The sequence below is a fragment of the Colobus angolensis genome, unplaced genomic scaffold (assembly GCF_000951035.1).
Source record: "Colobus angolensis palliatus isolate OR3802 unplaced genomic scaffold, Cang.pa_1.0 Scaffold46, whole genome shotgun sequence".
Taxonomy (NCBI): Eukaryota; Metazoa; Chordata; class Mammalia; order Primates; family Cercopithecidae; genus Colobus; species Colobus angolensis.
Genome location: NW_012118043.1, coordinates 8,195,855 through 8,210,099, shown reverse-complemented (window position 1 = coordinate 8,210,099; position 14,245 = coordinate 8,195,855). Strand labels below are relative to the sequence as shown.

Here is a 14,245-nt window from a genome sequence, read left to right as displayed (position 1 = left end):
AGATGAAGTATCACTCTGTGGCTCAGGCTGCAGTACAGTGAGGTGATCTCAGCTCACTGCAACCTCTGCCTCCTGAGGTCAAGTGATTCTCCTGCCTCAGCCTCCTGAGTAGCTGGGATTACAGAAGCATGCCACCATGCCCGACTAATTTTTGTATTTTTAGTAGAGATAGGGTTTTACTACATTGGCCAGGCTGGTCTCAAACTCCTGACCTCAGGCAATCCGCACACCCTGGCCTCCCAGAGTGCTGGGATTACAGGTGTGAGCCCCCGTGTCCAGCTGTTTTTGTTTGTTTGTTTGTTTTTGAGACAGTCTCGCTCTTCACCCAGGCTGTAGTGCAGTGGCGCAATCTCAGCTCACTGCAACCTCCACCTCCCAGGTTGAAGCAATTCTCCTGCCTCAGTCTCCCAAGTAGCTGGGACTACAGGCATGCACCACCACACCCCACTAATTTTTGTATTTTTAGTAGAGACGGAGTTTGGCCATGCCTGCCTCAGCCTCACAAAGTGCCAAAGTGCTGGGATTACAGGTGTGAGCCACTGAGCCCGGTTGGTGTTTTTTTTTTTGTTTTTTTTTTTTTGTTTTTTTAATGAAACAGGGTCTCGCTCTGTTGCCCAGGCTGGAGTGTAATGGTGCAATCACAGCTCACTACAGCCTCTACCTCCCTTCGGGGCCCAAGCAATTATCCCACCTCAGCGTCCCAAGTAGCTGGGATTACAGGCCTGAGCTGCTAATTATTTTCTTTCCTTTTTTCTCATTCTCTAGCTCTCTTTTTCTTTTTCTTTCTTTCTTTTTTTTTTAACCATGTTGCCTGGGCTGGTCTTGAACTCCTGGACTCAAGCGATCCGCCACTCTGCCTCCCAAAATGCCATGATTACAGGTATGAGCCACCACACCCAGCATTGCTGCAAAGTCTCATGGGCCAGGATAGTGTAACCTAAGAAATGATATATGAAGAACACTCACAACAGGGAAGAGGTGAGGAGTGTTCAGGCAGAGGGAAGAGCATTTGCAGATGCCCTAGGTGAGAAGAAACTTGCATCCTTTACGGACCTAAATGAAGCCAAGCAGGCAGGGGCTAGATCACACATGGGGGCTTCATGCCCACCTTAAGTAGTTTGGGTCTTTAAAAAAGGAATGAGACTCCATAAAGAGGTTTTAAGGAGCGAATGCCACAGCTGCCATGACCGGGTTTCCCTTCCCCATAGCTGCAGAGCAGGCACAGGGCTGGTTTAGCCCACCAGGTTGTGCCCAGCGCGGGGCCAGCGGCCGGCTCCTACCCACACTTGCTGGCGGGAAGACTGGACGCACTGCGGGACCTGGTGATGTCCTGGGTTGGGGCTGAGGAAGGCCTGTGTGCAGAGGGTGCGGCCTTCGGCTAAGGCAGAGGACCGGGGTTGGGTCCGTGGCGGCGGGAGGGGCGGCCTCCTGCGCTGGGCGCCCCAGGGGACCTGAGGCGCGACAAACAGTCGGCGCGTTTGGTACTCGCGCCTGCAGAGCTTTCAGCCTCAGCGCTGGCTGCGCCTGTTTCTCTGCGAGGGAAGCCAGGCCACGCGGCCTACGTAGCCGAGTCGGAACCAACCGGTTGTTTGGTGAAACCTACCCCAGAGCCTCCCAAGGCCCACAGCGCACAGGTGAGGCAGCAGCCCGGGTGGGGTCGGGGTCGCGCCTGCGCCCGCCTGGACGCCTCGGGCCCGTCAGCTCCGCACCCTGGAAGCCCCTGCGCGCAGCCCCTGGCATCCCCACGCCCTCGGCCCTGCTGCCCCGGCGGCGGCCATCTCTGGGCGGCGGCGGCGGCGGCGGGAGGTGTCTGCGCAGTCGGTGAGACCCAGGCGGGTGAGGCGCTGGGTGAGTTCCGGACGCTTCCAGCCGGCCCGCCGATGATCCCAGGCCTCGGGCGGGACCCGGCTCCCGCTCACCGCGGGTAAAGGTGGAGGTGCGGCGGGGCGCGGGGCCAGACCTGGGCGGTGCGGGGGAGTCCCTATCTGGCGGTCCCTGCCTGGCCAGGCCCTGCCCCGCGACCTGCCGCACCCGCCTCCGGCCTGTTCGCGAACTCTAAATATAATATTTGTCACTGTCGAAAAAAAGAACAGAAAGCAACAAGGAAGCAAGCAAAGCAGCCGTGCCCGTGTTCCCCAGAGACAAGCTGGGTTAACATGAAGATGTATTTTCTTCCAGACGGTTTTTCCTTGTAATATCAGCGGGGCTTATTTTTGCAGAACTTGCATCATAAAGTGCTGAAACACTCTGGCTCGCTCTCGCGCTCTCTCTCTCTCTCGCTCCCTCTCCTTTGAGACGGGGTCTTGCTCTGTCGCCCAGGCTGGAATGATGCAGTGGCGCGATCTCGGTTCACTGCTGCAGCCTCAACCTTCGGCCTCTTTGTCTTAATAATACATCGCATGCATTTACCTGTATCTTTAAATGTTTTTCTGCGTCCTTTTTATTGGCCACACTAGACTGTACATTCCTGTGTGCCAGGTTGACTGCCTCATCTGTCCCTGACTCCTGGCATGGCTTTGAATGGAATGTGATTTACTAAATGTAGTTTCTCCCTGATTGTGAGCGCCCAAGTGGTTTTCAGTTTTTAGTTATTGCAAAAAGTAATTAACTGAGCACCCTTGCATCTGGGATTTTGAGCATGATCATTTGTGTAGAATGAATCCCACAAGATTCGTTCTAAAACAAGATATAATCTACAATCCATACCACAAGGCTTCTGGTATAGATTGTGAAATGAATAACTTCAGAAAAGTTATTCTCATTTTTGTACCTCCAGTAAGTAGCATTTGGGAATACTTGACTCGAGGAGCTTCCTGACTGACTTTACTGGAGACCCCCCTCACTTCATACGGGGCCGGGCCGGGTATGAAGATGTCAACACTTAAGTGTGACTTGCATTATTGGCTGGTCGTACCTGGGGCTTTCGTTGAAAAGGGAACTATGAGCATCCTAGTAACTATTATCATCTGAGTAATTTTTAAACTGACTTCGATTTATCTTGAACAAATCATTTCAGTCCCCAATAAGGATAAACCTAAGTTAAAGCAAAATTCAGGTAGGATTAGATGAACATGTTGGTGTTTAAGTCATGCTCTGAAACTTAGGTGTTGGGTTGCTAGGGAAGGGATATTAAAAGATTGATGGGTAAGTATGAGATACTGCAAAAGCTTTCTTTGAAGTTTCAAGTGCTTGGCATCGTCTCCATCAGTGAAAATAAGTGGAATATGATTTTTCATCTTTTTAATTTACATTTTAATAACATATTTGCAAAAATAGATGGATTTTTTTGTATTTATCATTTTCCAGTTTGGTCATAGAATCTTGAAAATTAAGGACATACATAAGAGTTTAAAAACAACAGTGGATTAATTTATTGCTCCCAAGTTTTATTTTTTTATTTTTCAAACAGTCTTCCTCTGTCGCCCAGGCTGGAGTGCAGTGGCACGATCTCAGCTCACTGCAACCTCCACGTCCCGGGTTCAAGAGGAGTGCAGTGGCACGATCTCGGCTCACTGCAACCTCCACGTCCCGGGTTCAAGAGATTCTTGTGCCTCAGCCTCCGGAGTAGCTGGGATTTACAGATGTGCGCCACCGTGCCTGGCAAATTTTTCTGTTTTTGCAGAGACAGGATTTCACCATTTTGTCCAGGCTGGTCTCGAACTATTGACCTCAAGTGATCTGACCTCCCAAAGTGCTGGGATTACAGGTGTGAGCCATCACACCTGGCCACTTTTCTCCAGAGTTTTAAACCAAAGCCTTCTTTGGCAGAGCTAGGACCCTTTCCATTCTGTCCTATGCTGCTTCCCTTTATAAGGACACTCCCATTGTTGTGCTATAATCATCTCTTGGTCTCTCCAGACTCCCCCACTCTGAGGTTAGTGTCCTGCCCAGGGCCTGGTACATAAGTACCCAATAACTGTTGGTATGCCGGATGAACTTAGAGTATGACATGTGTTTATTAAATCGAATTTGTAACTTGGAGATCTATGTGACAGATATTTCTGAGTGAAGTGGAAACTGGGGACAAAGACAGATTCTTTTGGTGACAGGTGCAATTGCATCCCAAGAGACACTACAGCTAGGACACCTGCTTTTCTTTCTTTCTTTTTTTTTTTATTAACAACTTTACTGAACTATAACTCACATACCATGTAATTCACCCATTTAAAGTATACTATTCTTTTTTATATAATTAACTTTTTGAAGTGGTAAAATATATATAACGTAGATTTGCCATTTTAACAATTTTTTAGTGTACAATTCAGGGGCATTAAGTACATTCGCAGTGTTGTGCGATCATTGTCACTGTTTGCCAAACTTTTCAATACCTTAAACAGAAACACAGTAACCGTTAAGCAATAACTCCCTGCTATGGTTTGGATATTTGTCCTTACCAAATCTCATGTTGAAATTTGACCCCCCCGTGTGGCAGTATTGGGAAGTGGGGCCTAATGGGAGGTGTTTGGGGACGGATCCCTCATGAGTACATGAATAATGCCCTCCTTTGGAGGTGAATGGGTTGTGGCTCTATCAGTTCTTACTATAGCTGTTTGATAAAAAGAGCCTGTACCTTCCCCCGCTCCCCCACCCTTGCTTTCTCTCTGGTCACGTGCTCTCTACACTGCCACCTCCCCTTTGCCTTCTGCCATGAATAGAAGCAACTTGAGGCCCTCACCAAATGCAGGTGCCCAATCTTGAGCTTCTCCAGACATGAGAATCGTGAGCTAAATAAACCTTTTTCCTTTATAAATTATGCAACCTCGGGTATTCCTTTATAGCAACACAAAAGAGACTGAGACTTCTCCTTATCCCTTCCCCTTTTCCCAGGGAACATCTAATCTGCTTTCTGCTTCTATGAATGTCCCTATTCTGAGTATTTTATATAAGTGGAATCATATTTGTCATTTTTTGTCTGGCTGTTTCACTTAGCATAAAATTTTCGTAGTTCATCCATGTTATAACATATGTCAGAATATCACTCCTTATTTTGGCAGAATAAAAAGGAATATCCTTTGTATATGTATGCATTTTACCACTTCTCAGCCTTTTGGCTAAAATCAAGTGTATATACCACATTTTATTTATTCTTACATTGACGGACAACTTGGGTTGTTTTCATCTTTTGGCTATTGGAAAATGCTACAATGAACAATAGTATACAGGTGTCTGAGTGACTGATTTCAAAACTTTTGGGTGTATACCTAGCAGCAGAATTGCTAGGTCATAGAGTAATTCTCTGTTTAGGTTTTGAGGAACTGTCATATCATTTTGTATGACACCTTCACCGTTTTACAGTCCCACTAGCAACGTACAAGGATTCCAGTTTTTCCACATCCTTGCCAACACTCATTATTTTCTGTTTATTTTTAGTATAGCTATCCTAGTAGATGTGAAGTTGTATTTCGTTGTGGTTTTGATTTGCATTTCTCTCGTGATTAATGTTGTTTAGCATCTTTTCATATGCTTATTGACTATTTGTATGTCTTCTTTAGAATAATGTCTGTTGAAGTCCTTTGCCTTTTTTTTTTTCTCCTGGAGACAGAGTTTTGCTCTTGTTGCCCAGGCTGGAGTGCAATGGCACGATCTTGGCTTACTGCAACCTCTGCCTCCCGGGTTCAAGTGATTCTCCTGCCTCAGCCTCCCGAGTAGCTAGCTGGGATTACAGGTGCCTGCCACCACGCCTGGCTAATTTTTTGTATTTTTAGTAGAAACGGAGTTTCACCATGTTGGCCAGGCTGATCTTGAACTCCTGACCTCAGGTGATCCACCCACCTCAGCCTCCCAAATTGCTGGGATTACAGGTGTGAGCCACTGTGCCCAGCCCCTCTGCCCATTTTTAAATTGGGTTGTCTTTTGTGTTTTTGAGCAGTAGAGTTCTTTATGTATTCAGAATATGAAACATCTATCAGATATATGATTTCCAAATATTTTCTCTCATCCTTGTCTTTTCACTTTCTAGATAATGTCCTTTGATGCACAGAAATTTTAGTTTGTTTTTGTTTTTTTGAGACAGGGTCTATTCTGTTGCCAAGAGTGGAGTACAGTGGTGCAATCACAGCTCACCTGCAGCCTTGACCTTTCAGGCTTAAGTGATCCTCCCACCTCAGCCTCCCGAGTAACTGGGACTACAGGCATGCACCACCATGCCTGGCTAGTTTTAAAATTTTTTTGTAGAGATGGAGTCTCCCTGTGTTGCCCAGGCTGGTTTTGAACTCCTAGGCTCAAGCAGTCCTCCCACTTTGGCCTCCCAAATTGCTGGGATTGCAGGTGTGAGCCACCACACCCAGTCAATTTTAACTTTTGATGAAGTCCAGTTTATCTGTTTGTTCTTTTGCTGCTATCCTTTTGGTGTCCTATCTAAGAATCCATTGCCAAATCCAAGGTCATGAGGATTTACCTCTATGTTTTCTTCTAAGAGTTTTATGGTTTTAGCTTTTATATTTAGATCATTGAGATAACTTTTGTATATGGTGTGAGATAGGTGAGGTTCAACTTAAATCTCCTGTGAATGAAAATCTACTTTTCCCCATAACATCTGTTGAAGAGACTGTTCTTTCCCCACCAGTTAGAGTTGGCACCCTTGTCAAAAATCACTTGGCCACAGATATGTGGATTTATTTCTGAACTCTCAAATTCTTTAAGGACAGAAATGTTCTCTTCAGGCTGGACATGGTGGCTCATGCCTGTAATCCCAGCACTTTGGGAGGCTGAATTGGGAGGATCACTTGAGCTCAGGAGTTCGAGACCAGCCAGGGCAACATGGTGAAACCTCATCTTTACAAAAAATTACAAAATTAGCTGGGTGTTGTGGCACATGCCTATGGTCCCAGCTACTAAGGAGGCTGAAGTGAGGGGATTGTTTGAGCCCAGGAGGTCGAGGCTGCAGTGAATCAAGGTCGCACCACTGCACTCCAGCCTGGATGACTAGAGTGAGACCCTATCTCAAAAAACAAAAAAAGAAGGATTTTCTTCAAATTTCTAACAGCGTCTAGTACAGTATCTCTTGGTAGCAGGCTCAAATAAATGTTGAAAAAAACTGAAGGCTGGACATTTATCATAAGAAAACTTTTGTTGTGAAGGTGCATCTCCCCTTGAGAAAACAAATAGAGCATAGCTGCTGTAAATCATACAAACCCATAGAAAATTTTAAAAGACATGTATGACCGGGTGTGGTGACTGTAATCTCAGCATCTTGGGAGGCCAAGTCAGGTGGATTATTTGAGCCCACGAATTCAAGACCAGCCTGGGTAACATGGTGAAACCTCATATCTACAAAAAAATACAAAAATGAGCTGGGTGTGGTGGTGTGTACCTGTAGTCCCAGCTACTTGGGAGGCTAAGGTGGGAGGATCCTTTGGGCCTGGGAGGTTGAGGCCACAGTGAGCATTTAGTACACCATCGAGTGTACTCCAGCCTGGGCAACAGAACAAGACCCTGTCTCAAAACAAAAACAAAAACATGTACAGATGCTTCTTGACTTTTGATGGGGTTATATCCCAATAAACCCATTGCAAGTTTAAAATAGTGTAAGTCAAAAATGCATTTAGTCCACCTAACCTATCAAACATCATATCTTAGTCTTGCCTACCTTAAGTGTGTTCAGAATACTTACCTTAGCCCACAGTTGGGCAAAATCATCTAACACAAAGCCTATGTTACAATGAAGTGTTGGCTGTGTCATGTAACTTTTTGTACTGTACTGAAAATGAATGGTTGTATGGGTACTCAAAGTATGGTTTCTACCGAACACGTATCTCTTTTGCACCATCTTAAAGTCAGAAGATCATTGAGTCAAACCATTGTAAGCCGGGGACCATCTGTATGTGACTTTGGAGTGCTTTCAGAACATTTGGTGGGCATTTAACTATTTGTTGAATTAATGGATTACATTTGCTCAGGCTGGTATTCCCATCCAGAGAATCACCAGTTATGGAGGAAGTAAGTTTACTTTTGTGTGGGGATATTCTCAAAATGAAAAATCAGCTGATGGTCCAAAGTATCTTAAAGTCTGTTTAAGTAAACATTGATCTCTGTGCTTTAGTGCCTGTTGCGGTTTTAGAATAATTATTCATATATACTTCCTTTCAGACCTCTAGCCTAAATCTCTATTTTATTTCATGTTTCCCTAAAGACTCACTAGTGGGCATATTTTTATGTGCATTTGGTGAGTTGACTAGTGGTTTTTAATGATTTTCCCTGATATGAATGGCCAAAAAACAGATGTCAGTCTATTAACCTGTTGCATTTGTGGCTATTAAGAGTGTTTTCTATGTGTGCTCTCCAGTTTTTGAGCCAGAAGAGCACTTTCAATTAAATTTTAAAGTGGTGAGATTGGAATGGAATGTATAAAGTGACAGAGGTCATAAGACTAGTGAAACTGCTGGAATAGGAGATAGGAGAGAAGCCCAAAAGCAGGAGGCAGAGTTGATTTTGGACATTTTTCTTAAACATTAGATGGGATTTGTTGATGGGAATTACTGTTTGTGGTAAGATCATTTGAAAAGTTTTTTTACTCCATGTGCATTATTGGCACCCTCTACAGCTTTGTTAGAAAGTTGGATAGGCAATAAGAACCCAGGCCTGGCAGTGGAGATGGCACTTGGAGGGATGTGTGTTACTGATTTCCCCATAATGAAGGAGAGAGGCTAGACCAGGTGATTTTATTGTTTTTTGTTTTCCAGTGCTGAAAATTCTATGACTCTTTCATATTTTGGTTAAGGCTGTTTATAAGATAGTGGTCACTTTAATCCTTGCATAGAAAGCAGTTTTTAAAGTTAATCTCTGCCTTTTAAAATTGTACAAAATTTGAAGTATTGCAGCCTTTTATAAGCTGAATATACTTTTAATGTTCCAAAGAATAATGTCTTTTGTTTGTTTTGTTGTTGTTGTTGTTTTGCTTTTGGAACAACGTCTTGCTCTGTTGGCCAGGCTAGAGTGCAGTGGCATGGTCATGGCTGACTGCAGTCTCAAACTCCTGGAATCAAGTGATCCTCCCGCCTCAGCCTCCTGAGTAGCTGGGACTACAGGCACATGCCACCACGCCCAGCTGATTTTTTTTGGTGTCACTATATTGACCAGGCTGGTCTCGAGTTTCTGGCTTCAAATGATTCTCCTGTCTCAGCCTCCCAAAGTGCTGGCATTACAGGGCTAAACCACCGTGCACACTCCAAGAAGTAATTTTAAAAACATTTTATAATTATTAACCATTTATAAAAAGATTTTTTTTAGTGTTTTGTTTAAAATAATGGATAGCATGAACAAGAAAATTGAAATATTACTAACTTTGTATTAAAGCAGCATTTTTCTTATTTAGTCAGAGAAAAACAGGCAAAGAGAGTAACAGAATTTTATGTTGACTTGTAACTTTAAGAAGAAACATAATTTTGATATATATAGTTATATAAGTAGAATTAGAATGCTTCAAATTTGCCAGATAATTGCTTCAGTACTTACTGTTATCTTTGTTTATAATTCTCTCCTATCAGGTATACTTTTAATTATTGGAGAATGAAAAATTGCTATTTTTTAGGTAGTCCTTCAATAATTGTTGAATGCCTGAATGATTGTTCATAGTTTAGAGAAGAAAACATGTTTTAATGTGATCATGATTTCTAATCTTTCTTATAATTGGTGGTATTGCCTTTTATACTTCTCCATGAAAAGGTATTATAATTAAGATGTTGTATCTTAGTGTGATTTAGTAGTATTTGGAATTCCTTATAATAGAAAATGGAGCAATTATTTTAGGTTTGAATGCCTACATTACTGAACTTTCTGGAGTCTCTGAAAATTGTAGAGCAAAATTTGAATAACACCCCTAAATACATTCTGATTTACAAAGGATGCCTTATTGAAGTTTATATTATGCTGTTTGGCTTATTTTATTTATATTATATATATGTATATTTATATATTATATATATTATATAATGTATATATAATACATATCATATGTATATAAATATACATATTATTTATATGTATTCCAGCCTGGGCAACAGAGTGAGATCCTGTCTCAAAATGGATATGTATATCTATATATATCTCTATCTATCTGTCTGTATCTATCTGTCTGTCTATCTATCTATCTATATCTGTCACCCAGGCTGGAGTACATATAATTATACTATCTTATACTATCTATCTATAATATAGATATATATCTATCTATATAATATATATATATATATGGTTTGAGACAGGGTCTCATTCTGTCACCCAGGCTGGAGTACATATAATTACATTGTGTATATATATGTATGTGTGTGTGTATATATGTATATATATAGTATCTATCTATATTATATATAATATACAGTGTATATAGTAAATATATGTTATATATAGTATATATAGAGAGATATCTGTTTTGAGACAGGGTCTCACTCTGTCATCCAGGCTGGAGTGTAGTGGCATGATCACCAGAGCCTCTAACTCCTAGGCTCAAGTGATCCTCCCACCTTAGCCTCCCCAGTAGCTGGTACTACAGGTGCATGCCACCACGCCTGGCTGGCTTATTATATTGATGTGCATTCTTTTTGTTTTTATTGTTGTAGGATACCCTCTGGTTTCATAGGGGATAATCCTTAAGAGTAGAAAAATGCACAAATTTGTGTGGTGCTAATTTTTAAAAAGAGGGATTTGTTTTAGGTACAAATATTTACCTAGTTTTCATTCTAAAATCCTTAGCTTTTCTGGCCCATTGGATTGCTTTTATGAGTGCTAATGTCTTCTTTAATATCTTTTTGGCTGGGCGTGTGGTGGTTCATGCCTGTAATCCCAGCACTTTGGGAGGCTGAGATGGGTGGATCTCTTGAGACCAAGAGTTCGAGACCAGCCTAACCAACATGCCAAAACCCCATCTCTACTAAAAATACAAAAAAATAGCCAGATGTGGTGGCATGTACCTGTAGTCCCAGCTACTCAACAGGCTGAGACATGAGAATTGCTTGAACCCAGGAGGCAAAAGTTGCAGTGAGCCGAGATCATGCCACTGCACTCCAGTCTAGGGGACAGAGTGAGGCTCTGTCTCAAAAACAAACAAAAAACTTTTAATAATTTGTGACTTCTGGCTGTTTCCAGCCAGAGAAGGTTAGCAATCTCCCATTTTTAACCAGGAGAGAGCATTCTTGAGCATCTATAGGAAATAGGCACTAATTAAGGAAAGGGCTAAACTAGGGTAGATCTTGGAAGCAAAACATAGTTGAATTTAGGATACTTTGGCAGGAGTGAAACTGTTAATCCCAATCTTCAAATGTGAGGGTTTCCTATGCATGTGAATTTGTGTGCACTTCTGATTTTAGTACAGCTTAATCAACACTGCAGCCCAGTTACTGTTTAGTTCATTGCATAGTACTGGACTCTAGTTCTGAGTTGGATCCTGCCAGTTGCATGAGCCAGCCACATAACTTTTGTCGATTCATCATTGACACTAGTGAATTAAATGGGCTTAATTAGGGGGATCAATTAAGTTCACTCTTTGAGAGCAGACCAGCATATCCCTGTTGCTTCTTGCAAACTCATCAGTTCTTTGAAGTTATGTAAACAAAGATTTTAAAAGTTGTGTTCCACCATAGTGTAGCCTTCTAAAATAAAGATTACATTTTAAATTAGTTACCACTTTAACATTGATGCTCCCAGAAGATGCATTGTGTTTATCCTGGATTTTGATGTATTCCCTGACTCATAGCCTCGGGGCTTCTTGTGCTTCAATTTGAGAAGCATAGGACCCAGAGGATCTCTTAGGTCTCTTGCAGCTCTGATATGCAATAAATGAGAGTTTGTTCTTTAGTTTTGATGAAGTATACCTTTAAGAAATTATAAATCCATAACAGGGAGAAATATGACTGATTTACATGATGTAACATCTTTCTCTGAAAATTAAAGATGCAATTCTATTTTATGTGAAAGCTGTTTCATCTAAAACTCCATGTAATTTAATAAATGGATTGCAAAATTAGAAAACCCTTTGTAGATGTCATCATTGTTGCTTTCAGTATTTCTTTGCTGCAATTCTGCTTTTTTCTTTCCTGGCTGCTAATTGGATTAAAGACTGTTTTTGCCAACCATGGCATCTGGAGATGACAGTCCTATCTTTGAAGATGATGAAAGGTAAATGTCTTATATTGCAGTAAACTAGCCTTTGACATTTTCAAGATTGTTATCATTCAAAAGAGTGATTTATCCAAGCTACTCTGTTAAGAATACATTCTGTAAAATTTCAGAATACATGGTTCTGCTTTTATATGACTTAGAGCAGGAGTAGTAAATACCTGGCATGGGGGTAGCCTCCAGTAACATGGCATCCGTTTCGGTAGAGCCTTTATATGAGGTCTCCTCTTTTCTCTCAGCACAGAGTTCTTGGCAACTACTTCAAAATGATATAAAATCCATTTACCATATTCAATTTAGAGCATACAAAGGGAATTAGGGTGAACAAAGAGGAAGATGTAGTTAAGAGAACAGGCTTTGGAGCCAGAATCCTAGGTTTAAATCCTGCCTCTGCCACTTAATGTCATTGTAACCTTAGGTAAACCCTTAGCCTCTCTGAGCCTCATCTGTAAAATAAGGATACTAACAGTAGCCATCTCATGGTGATTCTGTGAGTTAACATATTTAAAGCTTTTAGAACAGTGACTGGCACATAGTAATCACTTAATAGCTGTTAGCTATGATCATTATTACTGTAATAAATGATACTTCTGTCAAAGCTAAAAAGATACACCAGTATCAAAATATTAATTAGATATTATATATGTATTATATCATTCACACAGAATATATTAACATTGAAAATATATGTTTAAGTATATGCCAGAAATTTCTGACAAACCACAATCCTTTATTTATTTCTTATTTTTGAGATAGTCTCAGTCTTTCACCTGGGCTGGAACATGGTGGTGCAATCATGGCTCACTGCAGCCTCAACCTCCTGGGCTCAGCATCCCAAGTAGTTGGGACTCCAGGCATTTGCCATCATGTGTGACTAATATTTTTGTAGAGACAGGGTTTCACCATGTTGCCCAGGCTGGTCTGGAACTCCTGGGCTCAAGTAATCTGCCCACCTTGGTTTCCCAAAGTGTGGGATTACAGGCATGAACCCCTCACCCAGCCCAAATCCCTTTATTTTTTTAAATAAGATTTCCTGTAATAATGCCAAGAATATTTTTCATAACATTTTAAAATTATTTTTATCTTTATTAATAGGACATTTCTTCCATGACTTTTTTCTGTCTCAGTATAATAAATTAGAAACTTTTTGTTAAAACAAATCCCTAGTATTAGTTTAAGTATGGGAGGTTTGGAGAGTTCTTGTTTTAGAGTGATTAGACCTGAAAAGGAGAAATAAAATTAAATACCATGGTTTTTAAATGGGAGCTGGTGGGGGAGGAGTAAAGACTTTTTACTGACCTTTCCATGCACTATACTGTAGCCTAACCTGAAATACTAACCAGGATAAACTGATGCATTCTTAATCCTATTAATATTCAGGTGGCTTTTTTTAGAAGTAATCGGACTATGTACCCATATATAGTAGTTGTATCTTAAAGGAAGAGTGAATAAGAGGGAGAAAATAGTTACATGTACTGTGAGGAGAATTTCTTAGGTACTGTCACTTTAATATTTTGACATTTTAGAGGTTTTAATCTAATATTTTCATCTTGGAAGGATTAATTGGTTATTTAATTAGTATTTTGGCCCTGTATAATTGCTTTATTTTATTCCTTTAGCCCTCCTTACAGTCTAGAAAAAATGACAGACCTCGTAGCTGTCTGGGATGTTGCTTTAAGTGACGGAGTCCACAAGATTGAATTTGAACATGGGACTACATCAGGCAAACGAGTAGTATATGTAGATGGAAAGGTAGGAAGAAAATATGTTACTTTGTAAAATATGATGTATAGAAAAGCTTGATTTTGTTAAAGTAGCATCTTCATATGTGAATTCGGGCTTTTTTTTTTTATAGTCATGTTTTTGATCTGTATCATTTTGCTGTGTAAATAGTTATAGAATTCATGGAATATAGCATGTAATATTTAAACTTAAAGTGCTTTTATTTTCTAAAACCTTGGCATCATAAATTAATAAAATTATGTCCTTTTTTTTTTTTTTTTTTTTTTGAGACGACTTCTCGCTCTGTCGCCCAGGCTGGAGTGCAGTGGTGCGGTCTCGGCTCACTGCAAGCTCCGCCTCCTGGGTTTAAGTGATTCTCCTGCCTCAGCCTCCCAAGTAGCTGAGATTACAG

At 41.2% G+C, this 14,245-nt stretch overlaps 1 protein-coding gene across 4 annotated transcripts in view; it reads left to right on the top strand.

Annotated features, from left to right (window-relative positions):
- The first annotated feature begins 1,303 nt into the window (after positions 1–1,303).
- Positions 1,304–14,245, top strand: part of FAIM (Fas apoptotic inhibitory molecule) — a 25,538-nt gene continuing 12,596 nt past the window's right edge. Inside the window, exons 1-3 of one of the 4 annotated variants that reach the window (XM_011958131.1) lie at positions 1,337–1,634; positions 12,052–12,111; positions 13,731–13,863. In XM_011958131.1, coding sequence (XP_011813521.1) covers positions 12,068–12,111; positions 13,731–13,863 — 177 coding nt within the window. In that variant the 5' untranslated portion in view covers positions 1,337–1,634; positions 12,052–12,067. Of the gene's footprint in view, positions 1,635–1,766; positions 1,849–3,794; positions 3,875–12,051; positions 12,112–13,730; positions 13,864–14,245 lie in introns of those variants that run through there. The other 3 variants (XM_011958132.1, XM_011958133.1, XM_011958130.1) reach the window with 3 other exon arrangements.